The sequence below is a fragment of the Hippopotamus amphibius genome, chromosome 5 (genome assembly GCF_030028045.1).
Source record: "Hippopotamus amphibius kiboko isolate mHipAmp2 chromosome 5, mHipAmp2.hap2, whole genome shotgun sequence".
NCBI classification, from domain to species: domain Eukaryota; kingdom Metazoa; phylum Chordata; class Mammalia; order Artiodactyla; family Hippopotamidae; genus Hippopotamus; species Hippopotamus amphibius.
This window is the reverse complement of record NC_080190.1, coordinates 67,764,609-67,783,419: the sequence shown is the minus strand read 5'-3', so window position 1 is coordinate 67,783,419 and position 18,811 is coordinate 67,764,609. Positions and strand designations below refer to the sequence as shown.

The 18,811-nt window shown below is 36.3% G+C and overlaps 1 protein-coding gene across 8 annotated transcripts in view; it reads right to left on the bottom strand.

Annotated features, from left to right (window-relative positions):
- HERC4 (HECT and RLD domain containing E3 ubiquitin protein ligase 4) overlaps positions 1-16,853 on the bottom strand; it is a 137,453-nt gene extending 120,600 nt beyond the window's left edge. For 2 of the 8 annotated variants that reach the window (XM_057734433.1, XM_057734435.1), the window contains exons 1-2: positions 16,522-16,853; positions 14,417-14,721 (exon numbers count right to left, since the gene is read on the bottom strand). In XM_057734433.1, coding sequence (XP_057590416.1) covers positions 14,417-14,642 — 226 coding nt within the window. In that variant the 5' untranslated portion in view covers positions 14,643-14,721; positions 16,522-16,853. Of the gene's footprint in view, positions 1-9,832; positions 9,966-10,068; positions 10,123-14,416; positions 14,722-16,521 lie in introns of those variants that run through there. The other 6 variants (XR_009053675.1, XM_057734430.1, XM_057734432.1 and 3 more) reach the window with 6 other exon arrangements.
- Positions 16,854-18,811: the final 1,958 nt, after the last annotated feature.

Sequence of the window (18,811 nt, the reverse complement as noted above, 5' to 3'; positions counted from 1 at the left end):
CACATTTTATCAGCTTTATAAACTCAGAAATATGTATACTTGTCTTTATTTTCTTAATGTATAAATTTCTCCCATGGACAAGCACAATATAAGCAGCAGATACCCAGTTTATTAACAGCCTATTTACATACTAAGCAAATAAATTTAGGCACACTGGTATTAAAATAACTACAAATGCAAAATAAGGTTATACAGCTATAACCAAATGCATTTATTTTAAATTAAAGGTCAGCTTATCACCTTGGGAAGGGGAGGTTTAAAAGTACGAATAAGCAGAATTTATTTAAGGGTCTGTTCCTCAAAATATCAGCACACAAACTACACCTTCTGTTACAGACTGAATGAATGTTTGTGTCACCACCCCTCCACTCCTCCAAATTCATATGTTGAAATTCTAGACCCCCCCACCCCTATGATGGTATTAGGAGGTAGGGCTGTGGGAGGTAATTAGGTCATAAGGGTGAAGCCCTCGTGAATGAGATTAGCACCTTTCTTAGATAGCTCCCTCACCCTTCTGCCATATGAGGACACAATGAAAAGATAGCCATCTGTGAACCAAGAAGCAAGTCCTCACTAGATAACAAATCTGCTAGCACCTCGATCTTGGATTCCCCAGCCTCAAAAACCAAGAGAAATATATGTTTGTTGTTTAAGCCACCCAGACTATTGTAATTCTGTTCTAGCAGCCTGAATGGACTAAGAAATCTTCTAATATATATATATCTAAGAAGATATATATACATATATATGTATTTACTTATTTGTTTGTTTACTTATTTATGGCTGCAGTGGGCCTTTGTTGGCTACTCTTTGTTGCTGTGCACCGGCTTTTCATTGCAGTGGCTTCCCTTGTTGTGGAGCATGGGCTCTAGGCGCACAGGCTTCAGTAGCTGTGGCTCGGGGGCTCTAGAGCACACACTCAGTAGTTGTGGCACACAGGCTTAGCTGCTCTGCGGCTTGTGGGATCTTCCCAGACCAGGGAGCCTGTGTCCCCTGCATTGGCAGGCAGATTCTTAACCACTGCGCCACCACCAGGGAAGTCCCTAATTATTCTTCATTAAATAAACTTTTGAAAATAAATGATGAATCTAACTTCCATCATTTATGTGCTTCTCACAAAACCAAAAAAGACATCTTTGTTTTTTTCTGTTATTACTGTATCTTTGAAGTCTAACAGTAAAGGAATCCAATTTATTTTACATCTTGCTCCAATATAACATTACCTCTAGATGAAACATACATACATACATTTTGGGGAAATTTTGGTATAATTTTTAAATATGAGCTCAAATAAGGTAACTGAAGACTAAACATAAAGAAGTACTTTCATGGTTAGCACAAAGTCTAGGACAAAGTAGACACTCTGTTGAATAAATGCCTGAATTTCAGTTGTAAATGAAAAGATGTGTATTGTCTTATCTCAAGGCAAATATAGAAACAACATATTAGCCACTTCAGTGTAAGGCTTACCCAAAATTAGATTCTCACTCTAGTATTAATGGCCTTTTTCTTTTTTTTTTTTTTTGCCTTTTTCTTTTAAGAAAACATTTACTGAGCACTTACCACATGCCAGGCATTGTTCTTTGCAATTCATGTGATATCTTGCTTAATCCTTACAATCACCCTTGGCATGATTATCCTAACTTTACAGAAAAGAATACTTCACACAAAGAGGCTAAGCTATGTGCCCAAGATAACACAGCTAAGAAGTAAAAGAGCCAAGATTTGTAACCAAGCACTCTAATTTCAGAGCCTACCCTTTTACTTGAAAAACTTAATGGATATGGCTACATGTTTTTTAAACGTATGTAGAGACATCTCTATCATCCATGTCTTTTAGCACTCTAGGTCTCACCCCTTATCTTACTTCTGCACCAATAAATACAGTTATTACTTGGATATATTCTTTCAAGGTTTTTCTTAATGTATCTATAAGCAAATACAAATGTTTATCTTTTTTAATCCAAAATACAGCTTTATACACAATGTTCTACACCTTGCTCTTTTTCACTTAATTTATCTTAGAGATCTTTCTATATTACTACGCAAAAAACTCCTTCATTCTCTTCGTAACTACATAGCATTACATTACATTGACTGAATTATTTTACCAGTTTCAAGGGACTGTCTTAAGGTTGTTTCTAATGTTTGCTATTATAAACAATGTTGTGGTAATACTCATTTTGTATATGTTAAAATGTACCTATCAAATCAACAGCTATACTCTTGGACTCCTTGGAGAAAGAGTATATGCATTTGTAATTCTAATATATGCTAGCAAAATAACCCTCATAAGGGTTTACTGACCTACACTAACAACCTATGAACACTTATTTACTGACAGCCTCACCATACAGAGATGGTACCCCAGTTATACACATAGTCTTCTGCATTTCTCTTAGTATGAATGAGGCTGAAGAGTACTCGCTGTTTAAAAGTCATTTGTATTTCCTTTTCTGTGAAGTGCCTCTTCCTATCCTTTGTGCATTTTGCTACTTTCTTTTCATCTCATCAATTTCTAGGAGTGCTTTACATCTCAGAGACTTGCATTTTGATTTTAATATCAACATGAAAATTTATAAACATTTTCCCATTTGTGTGTTTTTTTTTTTTAATTGGCTGTGTTGGGTCTTTGTTGCTGCACAAGGGCTTCCTCTAGTTGCAGAGAGCAGGGGGCACTCTTTGTTGCTGTGCAAGGGCTTTCTCTAGTTGCAGAGAGCAGGGGCCACTCTTTGTTGCGATCCACGGGCTTCTCATTGCAGTGGCTTCTCCTGCTGAGGAATACAGGCTCTATGCACATGGGCTTAGTTGCTCTGCAGCATGTGGGAACTTCCCATCCCAGGGACTGAACCTGTGTCCCCTACGTTGGCAGGAGGATTCTTAACCACTGTGCCACCAGGTTTGTCTTTTAACTTTGTTTACAGAGACTTCTATCTAGCAAAATTATTTTTATTTCCATGCAGTTTATCTTTTCTATGCCTTTTCACAATTCAGAAAGGATTCCCGACTCCAAAATAATTTTTAAAAAGTTAGTCCATGTTTTCTTTGAGCACATTTATCATTATATCCTTTACATTTAAATATTTGATTCATTTGGAATTTATCCAATATACACATGGCGTGAGGTATTAATCCAACTTTTTTATTCCCTAGATGATGCTTCTACATATACCAAGATCATTTACTGAATATCCCTCACTTAAATTTTTCCCCATTGATTTTAAGTTTATGCCTGGGCTTTATATTCTGTTTTATTTCTTTAATATGTCTATTTGTGGGGCAGTTTTAACTACCAAGGCTTTAAAATTAAAATTTGTTATCGAAATTAGAACACTACCTAACACCATACACAAAAATAAACTCAAAATGGATTAAAGATCTAAATGTTAAGACCAGACACTATAAAACTCTTAAAGGAAAACATAGGAAAAACACTCTTCGACATAAATCACAGAAAGATCTTTTATGACACACCTCCTACAGTAATGAAAATAAAAATAAAAATAAGCAAATGGGACCTAATTAAACTTAAATCTTTTGCATAGCAAAGGAAACCACAAACAAGACAAAATGACATTCCACAGAATAGGAGAAAATATCTGCAAACAAAACAACAGACAAAGGATTAATCTCCAAAATATACAAACAGCCCATGCAGGTCAATATCAAAAAAAAAAAAACAAAAACAAAAACAAAAAAACCTAAATAAAGATGGCCAAGAGACACATGAAAAAGATTCTCAACAGCACTAATTATTAGAGAAATGCAAATCAAAACTACAATGAGGTATCACCTCACACCAGTCAGAATAGCCATCATCAGAAAATCTACAAACAATAAATGCTGGAGAGGGTGCAGAGAAAAGGGAACCCTCTTGCACTGTTGGTGGGAATATTAAGTGATACAGCCACTATGGAAAACAGTATGGAGGTTCCTTAAAAAACTAAAAATAGAACTAACATATGACCCAGCAACCCCACTACTGGGCATATACCCTGAGAAAACCATAATTCAAAAAAGACACATGTACCCCAATGTTCACTGCAGCACTATTTACAATACCCAGGACATGGAAACAACCTAAATGTCAATTGACAGATGAATGGATAAACAAGATGTGGTACATACATACAACGGAATATTACTCAGCCATAAAAAAGAATGAAACTGGGTCATTTGTAAAGATGCGGATAGACCTAGAGTCTGTCCTATAGAGTGAAGTAAGTCACAAAGAGAAAAACATAAGGCATATTAACGCATATATATGGAATCTAGAAAAATGGTACATATGAACCTATTTGCAGGGCAGGAAGAGGAAGGCAGACATAGAATATAGACGTGTGGACACAGAGGGGAAGGGGAGCGTGGGACAAACTGGGAGATTAAGTTTGACATAAATACACTACGATGTATAAAACAGATAGGTAGTGGGAACCTGCTGTATAGTACAGGGAGCTCAGCTCAGTGCTCTGTGATGGCCTAGCTGGGTGGGATGGTGGGGGGGAGGGAGGACTAAGAGGGAGGGGATTGTGTACGCATATGGCTGATTCACTTTGCTGTGAGCAGAAACCAATACAACATTATAAAGCAATTATACTCCAATAAAAAAAAAAAGAAAAAAAGAAGACAAACATAGCTAACAAAAAAATCAGTCGCAGGGGATCAGCATGACCCTAAGAATGAAATTCACCCACTGGCTTCATATTAAATTGCTTCTATCATTATAAGTATAATTAATGCATGTTTACTGCAGAAAAATATAGAATATGTAGTCAAGTCCAAGGTCGAAAATAAAAATCACCCATGACTCCCCCCCCCCAAAATGTTATTATCTATTTATATACATATATTTCTGCTCTTATTTTTCAGAGTTTTCCTGGCTACTTTGGTTTATTTTTCCACATAAACTAGAGAATCCATTTGTCTAGTTCCTGGGGGGAAAAAAAATACTTGGTATTTGTATTAGGATCACATTAAATTGATATTTATTTTAGAGAAACTGACAGGTATATGTTGGCTCAGTATTCCTATCCACGAATGTTTCCATTTATTCAAGTTTTTGTATCCCTCATAAGTGCTTTCAAATCTTCATATTATAAGTCTCACACATTTCTTAGGTTATTCGTAAGTCATTTTATCTTTTTCTTGCTAATGTAAATGCTGTCTTTGCTTTGATTGTTGACATCTAATTGAATCTTGTTTCTACTAGGTTTTGCTTTTTAATTGAGGTATAGCTGATTTACAATATTATCTAAGTTTCAAGGGTACAACATAGTGGTTCACAATTTTTAAAGATTATACTCCATTTAGTTATTATAAAATATTGGCTATATTCCCTGTGCTGCATAATATATCCCTGTAGCTTATTTATTTTTTTAATATTTATTTATTTGGTTGCACTGGATCTTAGTTGCAGAAAGTATACATGTGCTGATTCATAAATACTTGGGATCAACTGTGGGAAGCAATTACAAACTTCTTCAAAGAACTCAAAGGTAAAGCAGCTAAACTTTCCTCCAGTTCGTTTCAGAAGCTCCTAATTCTGCTCCTTATGGCAGGGGTCCCCAACTCCCAGGCCACGAGACCACTATCAGTCCAAGGCCTGGTAGGAACCAGGCTGCACAGCAGGAGGTGAGTGGCAGGCAAGCACCACTCCCTATCGCTTGCATTACCGCCTGAATCATTCCCCCCACACACACCCGTCTGTGGAAAAATTCTCTTCCACGAAACCAGTCGCTGCTGCCAAAAAGACTGGGGACTGCTGCCTTAGAGATGGTCTCTTAGCCTTACCCTATTCCTTCCTCACTTCATTTCCCTTTCACAGAAGCAACACCATTATCTCAGAGGGCACATTTCCCAGGGGCTCTTGCCTACATGCTAGCACATATACAATTTATAGTTACAACTATTTCAGTTATTAGTGAAATCAAGAACAACTTCTATGTGACTGCACCTTGTGACTTCAAAACGTTTGTTCCAGTAAAATCTGGAAGGAAATAAAGTCAGATATAATGAACAAATAGGTTTGTGCTAGCTGAATAAACAAATGAACCTATTAATAAAATTCAAATAAGCAGTCTATCAAATGGTACCTTACAAAAAAATCTTTTAATCTGATCTAAATATAAAAATTCAAGTGTACAAGACAGATGAAACAGAGTAGGCAACTATTTACTCCAAATTTAAAGGTGTTACATTGCTAGGTACTTTGAACAGTCTCCTAAACACACAAAATTAAGTATTGTTAGTGGATTATTAACTACTTGAAAGGTTGCAACCAAGGAGAATGTTAGCTTACTTTGAACTGAAAACAAAACTGGAAGTAAAACATTTTATGCCTTTAGTTCTAATCTTTCTATTCACTTACAGTACTGAATTTATTACCGATTACTGAATATTGTTACAAAGTTCAAAACACGATTCACTTCACCAAAGCGTCTCTCCTTCTAAAACAAAACAGTTAACATTCCTCCTCTTCCAGGATTACGTATTTCTATTAATTACTGATTCAACCTAGGATCATACCTGGTTCTTCCCTTTACCCATATGCTTCACTTCCATCTGGTTACCAAAGCCTGACAATTCTTTGTCTCCCTAATCTCTCCTTGATCTACATGCTCCCTTCTTGTTTTAAAGAACTACCATTATAGCCTAATTTCTTTACTTCCAAATTCTCTCCCCTCCTTTAAAAAAACCTGATATTACCTATTACAAACTATCAGAGGATATCTACCAAATTAAATTCAGGCTCCCTAATTTGAAAAATTAGGGATTAACTCTATCATCTGACCTCAATTTTATTTTTCTAAACTTCCAGCTCACTTATTCTCAGACATTTCAGTTAACTGGACTACTATTCCCTTAATAAGCCTCAAATTTTCCTATTGCCATTTGAGAGTGAAAGCACTCTTCATTCTTTTCTCCCTGAAATACCATATATCCTTCCAGTTCATATGCTGTTTCCCCTTTAGAAACACCTACAATCCACTCCATCCCAAAGGGCTACAGTATACATCTCTACAAAGCGCTTTTTTATGCATCTTATAACACAGCACATTTTATATGCATTTCTATCTATGCACTATAAAAAAAACTTCCCTTCTAGATCTTTAAGTGATATTGATTACATAATACTTAAAAGCTTATCAAATGAATACATTTTTTAAAAGTTTCATTTACAGATATCTTCTTCTGAGCTTATCAACTTTGTAAAGTGGAGCAAAACTGTCCTCAAATTTTTTTAAATAAATTCATTTATTATTCCTTTTAGATTTGTTAAAGATGTTTCTTTTCCCTAAAGAAATAAACATGGACACAAAGACTAAATTGATGTATATGTTCATGGTAGCATTACTTACAACAAAAAACTGGAAATAAGATTCAGAAAATAGTAGAACACAAATAAATTTTGGTATATTTAAATGATGAAATGTTAAATAATCATTAACAATATCCCTAAACAGGATTTTAAAACCATGGGGAAATACTTACTAAACTGTTATTCAATTATTACTGAAAAAGAAAGCTGAGAAACAAGAACATATTCCCAATCCATAATCAGAAACATATATGAGTATAGAAAAACTTTTAAAATGACAGCAGTATTTATCTGTGCATGATGGCATTACTGATTTTCATTTTCCTTATATTTCCTGATTTCCCTCCCAAAAATACGTAATAAAACTATGAAAAACTAAAAATGTGTTATTTCAGAACAGTATGACATCCAGCAAAGGAATAAAATGAGACTAAACTTAGATACTAATAAAGAAATAAGGTATTTTAAAAATAATGTTAAAAACACATTACTAAAGGACTATACAATGTTTTCCTTATGTCTAAGAAAAGCTAAAATAAAATTCTGCCATGCTAGAACTGAAGAAAAAAAGAGTAATTCCAGGTAAACAAAATATTATGGTTTAAAGAAAGCCATCAAAATTCAAGAAATTTCCCTTTTAACAAAATTAACTCCAGTAATACAACTGTACATAGCACAGATTTTTTTCTTGCATGTAAAGTAACCGTAACAGTTCATTAAGATGTACAAATAATTACTGCCATCAGCATGGGGGAAAAAAATCCATAGAAGCTGAAAGGAGATAAACCATGGACTCTTTAATATGGTTTCTTTATTAACGTTTCCCACTTCTCTACTCACTAACACAACCCTAGTCCAAAGAAACCCTATGACAATGGCTGAATACATTTCCTCTGTTAGTTTTAATAAGTATCCCAAGCACCTGATACGCCTTACAGCCTAGGAAAACTTAGTATCTATGAAGTGAGACTTGATTTATTTCTTCAAAGACTTTTAAAAATACATGGGGTTTGTGAGAAATGAGCTTTAACAGCGCTATACTCATATGACATATTGGGGAAATGGAACCCAAAGAATATAGTCGCCCTCCTTATCCGTGGGTTCCACATCTCGGCATTCAACCAACATGTGGATGGAAAATACAGCTGACCCTTAAACAACATGGGTTTGAACTGCAAGGACTGACTTATACATGGGCTTACTTCAATAAATATAATGCCTGTATTTTCATTTTACATATCTTTAAGTGTAGGGAAAAGTTTATGCTCAATTAGAGATCACAAAATGTGAATCATAAAACTAGGATTTGAGTTCTGATTCTATCCAAATTGTTTCAGCTTCTTGCCCTTGGATGAGTCACTTTCAATTCCTTTCTTTTTAAGGCAGAGATAGTAGTATGGAGACTTCCATTTGTGTGGGGGATTCAGCACCCCTAAACACCCATGTTGTTCAAGGGTCAACTGTATTTGGGGGCAAAAAAATTTCAGAAATTTCCAAAAAGCAAAACTCGACTTTGCCATGCCAGCAGCTATTTACATATCATTTACATTGTGTTTATAACTATTTAAATTGTATTAGGTATTATAAGTAATCTAGAAATGATTTAAAATATATGTGTAGGTTATATGTCATTTTATACAAGGGACTTGAGCATTTATGGATTTTGGTATCTTCAAGGGTCCTGGAACCAATCCTCCAATGGATACAGAGAAACAATGGTAGTTATACTAAGGTGATGGAAACTAGACCACCTAGGCTGTCTTCTGTAACAAGACTCCTTAGTAACTGCTCAAACTGTGAAACTGAAATCTTCCATACTCCTGTTCTTTCAAGGAAAATATGTGGCTCACTTCCAATCAGATAAAAACACTAACATACCAAACACAAAGAGAAAATCACTGGTTCCAAATCATTCAAAGAAGCCTCTATTTGTTAGAATGCTCAGGTTAGGCATCTACTACTATTTTTGCTTCTCTGCAGGGGTTAATGGTTTTATAAAGCATTCACCAAACCAATGCATCCCACAGAGAGATACATGGCAGATTTGATACAACATAATTAATCCAAGTTCCAGTGTTATCCACCAAATCAAACTGTGCCTGACAGTTACTATGGACCTTGGATAGTAGCACAGCACAGCATTAGACAACAAAGGCGTACAGAATATGATATATAACAGAGGAAAGAGAAAAGACTGGGTGTTAACCATAATAAGTTTTTGTTCCTTTGTTTAAATATTCTCCATACAACACAAGGTTATAATGAAGTACCAAAGTGGTATCACAATGCAAGCATCTTGGTAAAATAATGATTCATTTCAATAGGCCATCAACAGAATGGCAAAAAACCAATCTGTGCATTAGTATTTGATCTGCCTCAAATAGAAGATACTACTGTAAATAATTCTAAACATAAGCACAATTTAGTGAATAAGGTAGGAGGCTGGTAAACTTAAATTTTCAGATCAATTTATAGCTGTTCACCAGTCACCTGCTGTTTTGACAAGTTACTTACCAACTTGTGCTGCCATTTCTCCGTAAATTTATCCCCTAAGATGAGGATAATTCTTGCAAACTGTGTCACAAGCATTTTGAAAGGAACCATGAGTTATTGTGTAATGCTCTTGAAATTCCTCAGATGTAGGGTCCTACACAAAGTAAAGTATTATTATACATCTCTCTAACAGTAGTCATCTGTTTGCATTATGATTTTTTTCCCTACCCTCGACACTGTGATTCTTGGACACTAACCTTTCTCAAAGTAAAGCGTCCAAAGCAAGCCTCCATTCCTGACCCAAGTAATTACTTTTTCAAGCCTTCATATCATCCACACCTTTCTCTTCCTTAGAAGGTATTGTGAAAATTAGGAGTAATAAAACATAATGAGTTTCTTTGGTAACGTATGTATGTTTTGGTTCATTAAGAAATACATGGGATAATTTGAAATTTTTGATCCACTCTTAAGAGAATAACTTTATTTCCCATATTTATACATTTATTTTCCTATATTACATTTTAAATTTCAACTACCTGTTAAGGAGTTCATTTACAGATTTATGTTTTATGAACACAGAGAGATCAGAAAATGAAGAAGCAAGAAAGGCAAGCAAATTACTGCTATATGACCAAAATGTTTTTATTAGAACGATAGACAGTAGAAATTACCATTTTGGGACACAAAAAACAGAATCAATGCTCATAATCTTTTTATCTTCAGTAGAAGAGTTGAGCACAAGCTACAATAAATTTTATACTATTCAAAACCTTATCCACTACTGGCTCTGCAATGAAGTTAGTCTTCGGTTCAAGAATAAAATATATATATTTGTATTTTTAGTTTGTGTTGATACAATATTACAGCTGAAACTAGAATTCTCAACCTTCTTACACAGTTCCTAAAATGGCTTCTCTCTGAATTTATGCACAGGGAAGGGACTAGGGAAGGATAATAAAACATGATGTCTTCATTGTATAACCTTAGTTACAAAATAGTAACTTTTAAGAGATTTTTTAAAACCCTCAGAATTACATTAAAATAATGGTGGAAACTAGTTTCCTCCTAGGTGAATAAATATTCCTCTACCTTCTAAATGTGGTAGAGGCAAAACTTTGTGGGATACAGATAAAACCACAGGATTTACAGTGGTCTCAATATTTGCTACTCTAGTGATTCATCTCTTTTAACTTCAGTTTCTTCATCTGAAAAAGGGGGACCATAACACCTGCCCTAGCTAACATACAAGACTGTTGTGAGGATTAAATGAGATACATAACCTATTCGAAAGAACTTTGTACACCATAAAAAGCTTTTAAAACAGTCATTTTTAACAGAACTATATATCACATTATTTGCAAATTACAGACATAAAATAGTTTAGCACTGTTTCTAACACAAAGCAAATGGAAATAGATGTTAAAACATATATATAGGACCATGGACACCAAATTTTACCTATGGCTGGATACACAGTGAGTAAATAGTCACATTAAGAAAAGTACACTTCCTAAATGTTATCTTAAAATTTTCAGAAGCAAATTTGGAAGTACAAAAATAAAACTAACAGTTTATTTAGGTGGACTAACCTAGCACTTTGAAGATTAAATATACTATTTACCTGTTTAGCTATGAATTAAGGGGAAAAATGAGAGCCTCTAGATTTTAAAAGGTTTAAGAAAAATCCTACGAAGGAAAAATACATGAAAGTGAAATAGATGTTCACTTCTCTGGAAATAGTTCAGAAAGAGCTAGTAGTGATAGCAAGGAGTATACATATACAAGACAACAGAGATGAACATGGACATAATCTGCACTCTTGGTATAATAAAGGAAATCAGTGAAATCTTCCCACAAGGTTACCAGAATGTTGAGAATGGAAACTTCTCCCAACAGGCCATAGCTCAAATCTATTTACTACACTATATATAAGGCTGAGTCCTCCAATAGGTTATCATGACTCTCAAGAATAACTTATCCATAATGAATGAGGCCACCTCTTTCTCTTTTACTTCTTAATATTTAGCATGCTTATAAAGCTAATCTCTATAAGAAAACAATTCTTAGCTCTCTGTTTGCTTTCTTCATGACACAAGTTTAAAGCTCTGATGAAGTGAATTACATTTATTACACGGTCCTAAAATTCAACCAAACTCATTCTGTTACCAGAAGACTTTAAAACTAATTAAATAAGAACAACTCCTTATCTTCTAATCCATTTCTCAAACTCACAAATTTTTAAAAAATGGTTAGGGAAGGAGTACATTTAAATCATTAAGGAATTATTCCAAAGGGAAATAATTTTAGTTAAAAACAGTATTACATTTTCCACTCAATCCCCTCAAATCAAAACTGAGGTTAAAAGATTAAGCACCTATCAGAGCACCTACCTCCCTCTGAACTTATACTTTTCCCTACCTCTGTAACTAGGAATAACTTCAATACATCATTAACTCTGGACTTCTAGTTATAAAAAGTTTTTCTCGTGATAAGGATTCTCTTCCATAAAGCTAAGGTACTTCAGCTCCAGATTTATTTTCTGGATATTTATGTGACCAATCATTGAATTAAACTTAAGACTTCATTTTCTCCCAAAAATCTTAAATTCTATCCCACGACATTACCCATCATTTAAACGTCCTAGTCTCAAAAAAACATACCACATCATGTAAATTTCAATTCTCTCTAGTTATTTCATCCAGGCTTTAAATTTTTCAAAGACAAATTTTATGCCTTCCATTTTTCTATTCCATAGACTGTGATGTACTCTGGACAATAAGGTAATCCTAAAGAGGTGCCAAAAATTAGGTAAACCCACCCTCCCAACTTTATATTGCTACATAATGCTTCCAGGATGAATCAACAAAGTGATATAAATGTCACGATGCAATCATCACAATGTCAACATGACCACAAAGAAGCCTCTTCTGGCTAGTTAGGTTTCTTAGAACTTCACTTATAGGGTTAAAAGCTGTTCCAGGCACTATAATCATTATATTGTACTATTAGTGCATAGTGTCTACCACCCTTGTCTTGGGCACAGAACAGATGTTTTATATCACTTAAAAAATTTAAATCTAAGTAAATTTCAGTAACTATATTGGCAGTTTCTATGTGCTAGCTTTGTACTTTCTACTTGCCCTGTAGCCTCTCAGAAATTACAAAAGCAATACAGAGATATGTTCAGTTATTTCTGTGGGGCATGTTAATTGTAAGAATAGTAACAGCCCCAATACCATGAAAATCTCAACCAGAGGCAGCATTCCAAGCTAAGCAAAAAAGGTAAAGGGTCCATCTGCCTCTAAAGCAGTGATAAATATATATCAGTAAATTACCATTCATGTCTAACAACATGACAACCTCAATGCCTAAGATTATGAAAATCTGATAAAATTCCATAGAATATTCTTCATGAGATAGAGCACAAGAAAACTACCATTTACCCTGAGTTCCGCAATAATTAAACCTATTGTATTAAACATCACTACCATTCAACCAAAAAAGTTAAATTACAAATTAAGGCTGAAGAAAAGAGATTAAAATCCTACCAACAAAGGAAGGATGAAAACTACACAGCAATTTACAAGTTAGAAAAGTGAGGTTGGGCATGAGGGTGAAATGGTATGAAAAATGAGTAACATGCTTTAATTTAATACCTTAATATCTTATACCTACATTAACCTCTCAAAAGTATATTAACAATAAAAACCACTTAAATAATGATGTGGTAAAGAAAAATAATTGCCATAGAAAATACTTAGGTGCCATTATTGTTAAAGTTAAAAGAAATTGGAAATCAGTACAGCTGTGATCTTATCTGAATTTACCATCTTAAGAATTAACTTTTAGTTAACACAATTGAAAGTGAAATTCACATAACAATTTTGCTAAGTGTGGTAATATTTGACTTTAAAATATGTATATCCAAGAAAACAGAACATGAAATGTGACCAAATTCTTCAAAATTCTCATTACCCTACCAATTATTTTAAATTTGGTTTGTATGACTACTACATAATCAGGACATCTCATAGACACAAAACTTTAGACTAGGGAAATAAAAGATATTTCAAACTAAATAAAATCATGTATTTAAAATACAATAGGGAGAACAAGAGAATAATTAGGATTATATTTTAGGCAAGTAAGTGAAAGTAAAAAGCTTTCATCTTAATCTTCCCCCTTTCTGATATATGGAAAACAACACAGTAAATTATACATTTAAAATCTGCCCAGGGTGGCTGAACAGTACTTACAAAAGAGGACCTACATACTGTATATTCAATACCAATATACTCAGTACCAAAGAAGGTCTATACACTGCAGGGTGGTTTTTTCTATTGTTTTACATCATCATAATTATGTTCTGAAACTGCAGCTTCATACAATAAGGATTTATAATAGCAGTAGTTAAAAAAAAAGAAACCACAAAATAATTCAAGTACTTACAAGCATACAAACTGTAAATGATATATTTAATGCCTAGTTTGCTTTTAAAGCTTGATTAAAAAAAAACATGAGTTTAGGACTAGAGAAACTGTTTGACCTTTCAAACTTAAATGATATAATTATTAGAAACAGCAAACAAAAATATTTTCAACTTACCTGGTTTCTTTCTGGATTTTTCATGACCTAGCTGCCCTAGATCATTACATCCACATGTGTACACTGTTCCATCATCCAGAACAAATACAGTATGTCTGAGTCCACATCCTACATCTCGAACCTTTTTATTTATAAAAAAGTCACTTTTTCTGGGCTCTAGTACAATTTCTTCATCAATTCCACCCAAACCTAGCTGTCCAAAAGATGCATTTCCCCAGCACAACATGTTTGTAATTCTTTTGGTCTTCCAGTTTCAATAAAAAACTCCCTTCTGAAACACTGGCAAGTTGGAGGTATCCCTATGTCTGAGAAGACAGAAAAAAAGTTAATGTGACTTCAAAGGAAACATAATATAAAACTGCTCTTTCATGTGCAAGGCTACAATAATCACTATATAGTAAACATGAAATCTACTTTATAATGTGCTACATAAGTATCATTCAGTTTCAAAAACCGAACAGTTGTATGTTGTATATTTTTTAAATTATCATACAGAAATGTTTCAGAAAAATACATCACTCCCCATGATTCTTTGCCAAATTTTTGTTTTGACTTTTCGTTATCTTATGATAGACTAATCTCATTGAAATGTTAAGTATCTTGATGATTTTTTTTCTTTTTGCTTTGAATAATTTCACTGGGAGCAAGAAATAAGACAGATTTCTATCCACTTTCTCCCAAATCAGATATATACTCGGTGAAAAATTTAGCCAACTACAGAAACATAAAACTTTGCAATCTCCCTCAAGACACAGAATAATTAGACTTTCTAACACCTGCCTCCACATTAACAGCAAACTGAAGTTCTTATCTGTACTAGAAATAAAACCAATAATGAAACTTTTGAGTTTCCCACAATTTAAAAGACTCTTCCAACTAACAGGCCCCAGAAAAAAATTATAATTCTCTAGTTAAGCTTTGATTTTAAGAAAATCACCTTCAAAGATCATATTTTACAAATCAAAATATTAACACTATGACCTCACTACTAATTTAACTCAAAACTAAATCACTGTGCCTAATTATAATACAAAAGTATGCAGTTAAAAGATCAAGACTCTTCCCCCAAAATTCAACATTTTCTGCTACGAGTGGTAACCAAGGAAATCTATATGTATCTATATCCCTGAGACAATTATTTGAAGATGGAAAAAAACCTGCAAATAACTCCGGCACTGCCGATTTTTCAAGAATAGAAATGGGGACTGGGACACTAATAGTTTGGTGGCGAAATCTGTAGAACTTTCCAGCACATTGACTGAATGTTTCTTCGCTTATATAGACACGGATAACAAAGAGTCCACTTCATTTAAACCTACACAGATTTTCAGACACATCGCGTTATTAAATAACACAATTACAGGAAGTCAGCCTTATTCCCGTTGTAGTCACCCACATTCCTCACACAGAACCTAAGAAGTTTCAAAAGCCAACTTTCCTACGTTCGGGTAAGCAAGTGTTTTTAGCTGTCTCATTCCACCCATGACCCGTCCATTAAGAAAAGTTTGATTTCATTCTTTTGGGCCATCAGAACCCGATAGTTCCCAAGAGTTCTGCATTGTCTTCCCGGTTTTTATTTGTTTTTTGTTTTCTTTTTTTTTAAGGAGAGGACAGGAAAACACCCCCAATTTCAGCGCACGAGGTTTAACAATCCTTTTCTTTAATAAAAACTAAGAGGGGTAATGGGGAAGGTATTCTCTCGCCAGCAACAGGTAGGGAAAAGAGAAGCAATTCATTCCCGTCATTCTTTGAATATGCACTCAGATCAGCTCTGGGAGACCAGGGGAGAGAAATCATCTGCACACACCCAACCTCGAGGGCCGACCAGTCAACTACGGCAGCCGCCCGCTCCCAGCAGCCGCAGAGGCCGGCTGACGAGGCTCGGCACCCCGGCGGCCCCCGTCCCAGGGAGGCCCTTCCCTAGGGAGGTGCGAAATTCCAGCCCCCGGGCCAGGGGGCCCGACACTGCCCTCGTCCCCCACCCCCCACCCCGAGGAAACGCTGAGAAAGCACCCAGCGCCAGGCCGGCCTGTATCCGCCCAGCCCGGCCTGCCCCCTCCCTAACGCCTTCAGACGCCCCCGAACCCACCGGGGCAACGACTCACCCGGCCCCTCAAGGCACAGGAAGCCCAGGGCGGCTGGTGGGGGGGCGCCTCCCCCAAGAGCGAGGCAGCGCGGCAGCTGAGGCAGGTCTCCAGCTCCCGGACCCTCCTCCTTCAGCCAGCGGCGGCGAACACCAGAGCTCCTCCGGCGTCGGTGAAGCTGCTCCGCTGCTCCCCTCCTCGGCTCCTGTGAAACTTTACCGGGTTCCTCAGAGAAGAGCAGCCGCCACTGCTGTCCAGTCCAGCGCCAGCCGTCAGCGACCCGGATGGAGCGGGAGCAGAAGGACAGGAGGCGAGCGAGGCGGAGAGCGCTAGGGGTGGGGAGAGTTGGGGGAGAGACTGGGGAGGAGAAGGGAGAGGGGGAGGTGGCAACGCGGGGGAGGGGGAGGGGCCGGCCGGAAGTGAACCGCAGAGCACACGTGCGAGCCCGCCCACTTCCCGGCCCGCGCGCCTGCGCCGGAATCCTCCCAGGGCACATCGACCCGGGCGCCTGCGCAGTGTGCTGCTTTGCGTTGCCTTAAGAGGAAAATGCCAAATACACAAGTTGGAATTTGCAAGACAAGCGGAGGTGCTTGCTGTGTCTTGTAACAGCGTTTCAGCGTGTTCTAGGGCCTTTCAGTGAAGAAAATCTCTTCGTTTTTTGGCTAGGTTGTCTTTTTGCCTATTGGTTCCAGTCTCTGTTATTTTATTCCACTTTTATCCAGGAAGAATGTGAAGCAGCAAATAAAATATCACAAATATGGATATAAAGTCTATCGATGTATTTTATTTTATACCTTAGCCTCAACTGGAGCTACTCTGAGGATGCCAGATGTATTCACAGCAATGATGGAGCCTGTTGGCATTAACTATCAACACCACCAGTTTAGGCTCCCGATAAAATGCTGGCTGCCATCACTTTCTGCACTCCCCCTGGAAGATAAACTTATAAGGAAGGGACTCCTTCATTCAGAGAAAATTAAGTAATGTGTATGGCTAGAGTCCCTACCCACAAAACAAACTCCGGATTTCCTAGGCCACACGAGAAGGAAAACTTGAAACAAGGCACTCTTGAAATTTTATGTCAGGCTTTTCTAGCACCTTGCCTTCAGAGTGAATGTTGAGAAACTAGAAAGAATTCCACAGTAAGCCATGTTTCTTTATCTCACTGAAAAATATATTTCAGATTGGGAAGTGTCTGTGCTAGAACATCTATGTGTATTAGTTTCTTAGGGCTGCCATAACAAAATACCACAAATTGGATGGCTTGAAACAACAGAAATTTATTGTCTCACAGTTACGGAGGCCAGAAATCTGAAATCAAGAAAGCAGCAGGGTTGGTTGCCTCTTGGGGGGTCTCAGAGAATCTTTTCCTTACTTCTCTCCTAGCTTCTGGTGGCTGCTGACAATCCTTGGCATTCTTTGGCTTGTAGATGCACGACTCTAACCCCTGCCTCCATCTCCACATGGTATTTTCCCCTGTGTTTCTGTGTCCAAATATCCCTCTTATAAGGGCACTAGTCATTGGATTAAGGCCCAACCTAATCCATTGTGACCTCTTTTTAACTGGATTGCATCTGCAAAGACCCTATTTCCAAATAAGGTCAGGTTCTCAGACACTGGAAGCTAGAACTTCAGCCATCTCTGGGCAACCCAATTCAACCCATACTGAATTTCTGTATATTACTGTAATATACAGAAATATTATAATATAATGTATACTGTTATATATTATATTATGATTATATTATAGTAATATATTTCTGTATATTACAGAAATAAGAGTAAAAATGACAAGATACTTAAGCAAAGAAAGCATAATTTCAATATTAGGAGTGGTGATGATGCCAATGAAACATACTTAATTCTTATTTTGAGAGCTTCATTGCCCTCGTAGGGCTTTTGTTGTCTTTTAACCTTCAGGACTTGATGCCTCAGAATATATCATTAAAGGGGAAGTTATGGGATTTGGGTTTTTAAGATATGTAATCAATGCTGCAACAAATAAACACTAAATGAATGTTAACATGATAGGAGTCTATTTTTTACCTTTTTAACATTCCAAGTAGGTGTTCCTAATGAATGGAAACTAATTTCCAGGAGCTTGGAGAGATGAGGGCACCAGGAGCCTCTTAAAACTTTTGTCTGGGAGGTACCACTTATCACATCTGCATACATAATGTTAGCAAGAACTACACACCTAGATGCAAGCAGACTGGGAAACCTAACCCCTGCTGTGTTCCAAGGTACAACTTTATACCATAGAAGAGAGAGCATGAATTAGTGTACAGCTATCCCTGCTAAAAGGATACAT